Here is a 7032-nt window from a genome sequence, read left to right as displayed (position 1 = left end):
CTGGGTTGTCTCTCTCTTTTCTTTAATTGCCCACATTTCTGTTATTCACATTTTGGAAAACGTCTCCAGTGTCCAGACTCATGTTTAAAAAATATGACAAAGTATTACATTGATTTAAAAATATATATATCCTTGATTAAATTGGATGTATCACCGCATAGGCCACACAGTCCTGCAAGTTTCCTGGGCCAAATTTGATGGAAGAGAGACATAAAGAAGTTTCCTTTCATGTGTATCCAAAATTATTTTGCATTCTAACGAGAAGTCATTATGACTTTCTTTCTACCAGCAAGAACCACAGGCAATAGAAGCTGATAGTGGTTATCAGTATTGGTATAATGAGCTTGTTTATGTTGGAACGTGTGGCTTTGTGGTGTTACTGTATGATTGGTAGGCATGGCTTCCTAACCAGCAGGGTATTGAGGGGCAGAGACATGAGGGCACAGGTGGCATTGGCATGATATCACTTTTGGGCAGAAACCCAGAAGTGAAGTCAGTCCTCTCTGAGAGGAATCATCCAGTGATTTCTGATGATTCCTAGAGAGGACTGACATCACCGCCAGGGTTTTCCCAGAAGTGGCATCATGCTGCAGCCCAATGGCCTTTTTTTGTACTTCATTTTTCCTCCCTCACCTTTAGCATGGGTCTGGCAGCCCTATGTGACTGTAAATGAGTCATTTTGTGTATTCCAGATTCCCAAACTAATGAAAAAGAAATAAGATGATCTAGTATTCTGAAATGAATGGTAGTGGATGTTTATTAAACTGTGAGATAACCTGCACTCAAAAGAAATAATAGCCATCCTTCAGTTTCCTAAGGACCTGGCCGAGATCCAGGCCTAGGTCCCAGCAGCATTTCCACTGATAAAAGGATTTGTATCTGTGGAGCATGGCATTCTTTCTTCCCTTATCCCACTACAGCCCCCAAATGTCCCCCCAAAGCTTCAGCTGGAGTTCCCTGCTCTGAAAGCCATAATTTGGGGAGGGGGCATCTGGGGCTATACTGGGAGGGGGTAGGTGAAAAAGCTGTTTTCCTCAGACATATTTACTCTTGTCCATGTAAATGCTCCATTGGATTCAACCCTATTAATCATTGTCCCACCCATAAGTCCTCCTGCCTCAATAGTCAAGTTATATCAATAGTAAGTCATTTACTAGCAATATATTGCTTATGGGAACAAAAGTAGTGAGTGACCCCATGTTTACAAATTGCTACACAGAAATCAAAAGCAAAGATATGTGAATGATTAAAATGTTTTTTCCCCAGCTTGACTTCATTGTTAGTACAAATATTAACTTTAAAAACTCATAACTCCATGTCTTTTCGATTGAAAACAATATCTTGCATTCAACGGTCAAGAGTATTACTGTTGTAACAAAGGGTTTCACAAAGGGTCAGACTGCATGAGACACTGGATGATACATAATTGGGTCCTTCCAGTATTTCAGAAATGGAAATAGCAGCTGCATATGGTTCCACTTCAAAACCAGTGCAAAGGTGTGGGGAAAGGTGGGATATAATTCTCCCCCACCTAAGTGGTTTCACCAGCTGACTGACTGGGACATCACAGGGGGTGATGAAGGAAAACAGATTCAAACTACATAACCTCTGTGGCTCTGCTAGTGCCACTGTGACTTGGATTGTTCCTGGCTTCTAGTAGTTTTCTGGGGCAGTGGCCCACCAGGATCTTGATTTCAGCTAGCAAAACTGTACAGGGAGGAAAGGGTTAGATCTTCTCCCCTTCTACCATGATCCAAATCTGAGTGGGATCTCTGTCTACCTGCTATTCCTGTTTTCAAAATGCTGGTAAATTTTGTTTACAAATTTCCTGTTGTCATTTCTGACCTGGCCCTGAGATTTAGGCCTGAAAAAATTGTTCCAGCTTGTCAGAACCTATACAAGAAGTCCTATGTTGTTGTATCAGAAATGAGATGGATTGATTGACAGGGCTATCCTAAACAGCGTTATACCCTTCTAAGTTCATGGAAGCCAATGGACTTAGAACAGCATAACTCTGCTTAGGACGGAATTGTTGCGTCACGTTTGGTTTAGAATGTTTACTAACAGATGTTTTGTAGGATGATGGTGCTTGACAATTTGTTCCAGCATTTCACGAATGTTTTGGATTTTATAGTCAGATGTAAAACCATTTTTTCCACAAAGGAATGTGTATATCTTGCACTGCCAGCAAGAGATTCATGTACCTCCAAACACTGGAGTGTTAGGTAATCAAAAATCCAAAAAGACTAGTTATAGACTCATTGCACTCTTTTGCTGCCAAGAGATTTTTTTTTAACAAAAAAAAGAATTGCTACTGCATGCAAACATATCTATTGCTTGCATTAAACGAATAGAGAGAGAGAGAGAGCAACAATGTGTTTTAATGAAGCACAGACTTCTCCTAAAACCCTGATAATGGTATATAGGAGAATCTTCAGTGATGACGATAAAACATCACACAAACTTACCCCCTTTCGTATTAGATAGCCTTCTGTTACTACCACCTGTCCATCTCCAGTCACTAAGGGAGCATGCCTAAGCTGGTCTACTTAGAAGTATGTGTTATGTCATTCATGGTGCAATTTTCATGGGAGTAAGCCCCACTTAATGGATCTGAGTAGGATTTCTGAATAGACCTGGTGAGGATTGCTTTCTCAGTGACCTTACTCCCAGGAAAGTGCCCTTAAGATTTCAGCCTGGTTTGCATTCAGTCTCTTAAACATCAGGAGCTTACTCTAGCAGTAACTTTATTAGTTAAGTGCTAGATTGTCCATGCGGCCAATTTGGTCTCTATTTAATTGGCAGTGTGACAAATTGAAGTACTTGACTAATGAAGCAGCAGAAAAGAGGGAGATTCCAGTAGCACCATAAAGACTAACAAAATTTGTGGCAGCGTATGAGCTTTCATGAGCCACTGTTCACTTCTTCGGATACCAAAAAAAATTGTTAATCTTTGCGGTGCTACTACTGGACTCTCGCTGTTTTCTAGTGCTGCAGAAAGACTAACATGGCTACCCACCTTTACTAATGAAGTAATGTAATGCTGGTTGATAGTGTAGGGATGAATATCTTCTACTATCGATCAGAATGTACATTTCACACATAGGAATGCTCTGAATGTGGGACAGGGAAGAAGATATTAATCCATTAGACCCATGATTAACAATGTGATAAGTAGGTCTACATGTATTAAATGATAATGCATCCATGTTTGGTTGCTTTGAATAATTAACTCACAAAATGATGGCATTTCAAAAATTTAATTGTGCATGATGTTGCAGAGGATTGAGGCTGAATCAGCTCAACATGAATGGAGAAAATCAGTTTCAAATTAATAGTAAAAACAATAGCCCCGGGCACATGGGCCGGATATCGCGGGGGGGAGGCATGGCTAATTGCCCCGGCGCTGGCGGCACAGCACGGGTCCTTCCCTCGGTGCCAGTGGGTAAATGAGGTACCGGAGGGGAATGCCGCATGCCGGCTCGATCACACCACGGGCGTCTGGAGGCAGCCCATGGCAAACATTTACTAGTACCTTGGAGATACTAGTTTTTAAATGCATATTGTCGGCGGTAAGCCACAGGTGCACTCCACTTTCCAGATGTTGGGGTGTGATCGCGCCTGGATAATCCGCCCACCTTCCGTGCCTCTCCCGTGGCAACTTTGCCGTATGACCGGGGCCAAAATAAGCAAAAGGGTTAATGAAAATCCAACTCGCCATGCAGTTGATCAAAAGTACAATAGGTGGTGATTGTTACTTGGATATCATTCTTATGTGATCACAGAGTCTTTGCTTATGGCAGTAAACAAGAATCCCCACCATTTTCGATTGCCTAGAGCCACCATGGGTTCCCAGACAAAGGTTACTTCTGGGCCTCTTCATCCCACCCCAGGCCCAACCCAAACATCATATGAAAACAAACTGAATGACTTACCCATCTTCATGGACTTCCAGAGTGACCAGGTTCCCCCCCATAATTTTGTTCTGCTGCTCTCCCTCCCTTGGCAGCCTTGCACCACTGAACGCAGTGAGGCATTATGACAGGCTAATTGGTATACATTAAAATTAATCTTTCCCAGGTCTTTTAACAGCCGCCTGCTAATCACTGTTACAGTTCTCATTTGATATGTGCATGCTTTCTTCATTAAAAAAAGCTTTGCTTTGCTATCATGTGTTGGCACTAAAAACTATTTTCCAGCAGCTTACGGTGAACAAAGCCACTTTCTTCCCTGAAAATGTTCATTCTTCCCTCATGTGTTTCACTGGTTGAATTTCACAGTATTTGACAAAATATCTCATCATGTTTTCATCTGAGTAAACGGCATGCCTGTTCTGTTCTTCATAGCAACTATCACAATTGGGACAAAGCAAACAACTCTACCTGAAATAGCTTAATGGAGAGGTGCACGCTTGTTACATTTAGCTGCTCTAAGGGATGAATATCTTTCTAAAATGTAGCAACAGAAAATCAAGACTGGTATTGTTCCACAAGTGGTTTTCTTTTCTTAAAGGCTGGAAGAAGTGATGGTGGCAGATTTCAAATTGAGGTTCACAAACGTACAAACAGCGCTTCAATCATGGTGCCAAAGTACAGGAGATGCAACATTATTAGATTTATAGGTGTCAAGTGGTTCTCCACAAGTAATCACAAACTCAGCTGATCGCTGAACTTCGCACATTTCAGGTTTATGAGATTCATAGCTGAGTTAAGAGGTGACATGCCAACCCAACCAATCACTGGTGACTATCCTACTATACTAGCAGGGAGTTTTCCCATGGGCTGTTTTTGCAGCCCTTTCTGATCTTCAGAAGGACCATTCCCAAAATCTTAGGACTTGTGTGGAAGAACAGCCATAGTGGTTTTTGTGTGTGTGGTGGGTGAGGGGCTGGAACAAGGAAAGAAAAGGGGATGAAACTGCTCTTCCTTCCTCATCTGCAAGCACAACTCCTTTGAGGAAAGGGGTTGATTTCCTCCCATTGTCTCTACTCTCTCCAGCCCACCTGATTCACATGGCTGTTTCCCTGAACACTTCCTGAGACCTCAAAAATGGTCTTTTCTGGGAGTTAGAAGGAGTTGCAAGAAGAGAAAGGAACATGGGAAAACTGTGTCCCTTCCATGCACGCAAGGCAGCATTTTTGTGAACTGACATTGCTGAACAGCTGTCTATTATGTGCAGGGTTTTTTTCCTATGTAACTTTTGGTTGGGAAAATTAAAACATTTCATAGACCTTCATTATCCTTATCTCCTTGGAAGAGATCTTGGCATGTCTACATGAATTGAATATGCCATCACCGCTCAGCTATGCTATCTGCTTTGATTGTTGATGTATTTCAAAAGGTTTAAATCAATACACTCTTGCAAAGCACCCTTAGATATTTCCTGCAACTTGCTATCAATACCCAGAACATCACCAAGATTATGAGAAGAGCTAACCATTTTAAGTATTTTTGAATGAGGGGTCGGAGTGGGTTTTCATTGTGAAGTGTGATGTGTACTTGTAGGATATTCTTCCTGTCATGGTTCACGGGACCATTAATCTTAGCTTTTTGTTTACCAGCAATAGCAAGTTGGAAGCTCTAAGATGTTCAGAAGTAAAGTATGAAGACCATACTGTTAGTTGTCAGGACACAGGGATGTGATCTCACAAAAGGCCACCTATCCTGGATATATTCATCTAAAAAAGTATTTTTGTTATTTTTAAAATGCTGCTAGCTATAATATTAAACACAGAGGAGTCAAACATAAACCATTTAGAGCAAGAGAGTTCACTATAAGAGAAGACATGGGATTTTCTCCCCAAAACATTATTATATATTTACCAGCAATATTTCTTTGGAAATTCCTATGTCACAAATAATTCTGTTTCAGATCAGTACACTTTCAGCTGTTAGTGTCAGCTAGAGAAAGTTGTCTCTCTGACTATCACAACTTGTATTTCAGTAGTAAAATGAAATTGGTACTGAATGTTTTGAGAGCAAGGCTGATAGAGCTGGGATTTGTTGTCCCTCTTTTATATATATTTACTGCGAATTACCGGGAAACATGTGCAGTACATCATAGGCAAATGAAACTGAAATCCTCTGAGCCTTTCCTTCTCCCAAGACAGCAGACTGCTAGAAATGAAACTTTTGGCAGTCTTCGTTTGGGAGCTAGCAAGCCTAGGGCAGGGTTAAGAGTATACATTGGCTGTGGAATCCCATCAATGGGTTGTGAGTGACGTACGCATGGAATGAAAACATCCCATGTTCTACTTCAGAGAATGAAGTAGACACCGCTGTACCAATGCTACTGTGCTGTGCTATATCTTTTGTTTGTTCATCCTAACATCACTGGCATGTTGTTGCCTATTTCACTTTTGGAGGCAGAAGGTGGGAAAGCCTAAAGAACAAACCAAATTAGCAAAAGTGGGGGAGGACAAGAAAGAGTGATGATGGAGACTGAATTCTGGATGTCATCTTTAGATGAAGCAACTATATCAGGCCAATGTGGGATGCATCCAGTGTTCCTTCTGGTGTCCTGGGAACCTTCTCCTATGTTCAGAGGTACCTGAAGCTTTATATGAAGTGGTTTGTCACATGTTTACCAGATAATTTGTACATTGACATATCCCACATCCTTTATAACACAACCCAGCTCATCAAACAAATAATATGGTCTATTTCAAAGTATTTATTATACATGCCAATATATTTACTTTTCCTATAGACTGCATACCACCTGTAAGAAAGAGTGTACAAAAATCTGTTACTTGGTACACTATTCCACCTACAGTATAGCTCTTGCCTGCTTTCGTAGAAGGTAAGACCAAAACTAACTTTTACTGCTTCATTTTGAAAATATGGGCAGAGTTAAATGTTAAAAATGTACATTGGCTGTTATGCACTGATGGTGATAGAACCCAAAAAAAGAAAGGAAAAGAAAGAAAGCTGATGCTGTGATAAATCTACTGGTCTTTTAAGTTGCTGCAGAATTTCTTTTTGGGTCTTCATAGAAGATGTTGGTGCCTCTAGCCTACCCTGTCTCCAATCT

The 7032-nt window shown here is 41.0% G+C and overlaps 1 protein-coding gene across 1 annotated transcript in view; it reads left to right on the top strand.

Moving 5' to 3' along the window:
• GRM7 (glutamate receptor, metabotropic 7) overlaps positions 1 to 6779 on the top strand; it is a gene marked incomplete at its 5' end in the record, with an annotated part of 458890 nt that extends 452111 nt beyond the window's left edge. The window contains one exon of the mRNA XM_015412693.1: positions 6709 to 6779. Within this exon, the coding sequence (XP_015268179.1) occupies positions 6709 to 6779 (71 nt within the window). The remainder of the gene's footprint in view (positions 1 to 6708) is intronic.
• Positions 6780 to 7032: the final 253 nt, after the last annotated feature.

This window comes from Gekko japonicus, unplaced genomic scaffold (genome assembly GCF_001447785.1).
Source record: "Gekko japonicus isolate JY-2015 unplaced genomic scaffold, Gekko_japonicus_V1.1 scaffold588, whole genome shotgun sequence".
Classification (NCBI taxonomy): Eukaryota; Metazoa; Chordata; class Lepidosauria; order Squamata; family Gekkonidae; genus Gekko; species Gekko japonicus.
The sequence above is the reverse complement of the archived record's forward strand: the minus strand, read 5'-3'. Positions and strand labels throughout refer to the sequence as shown.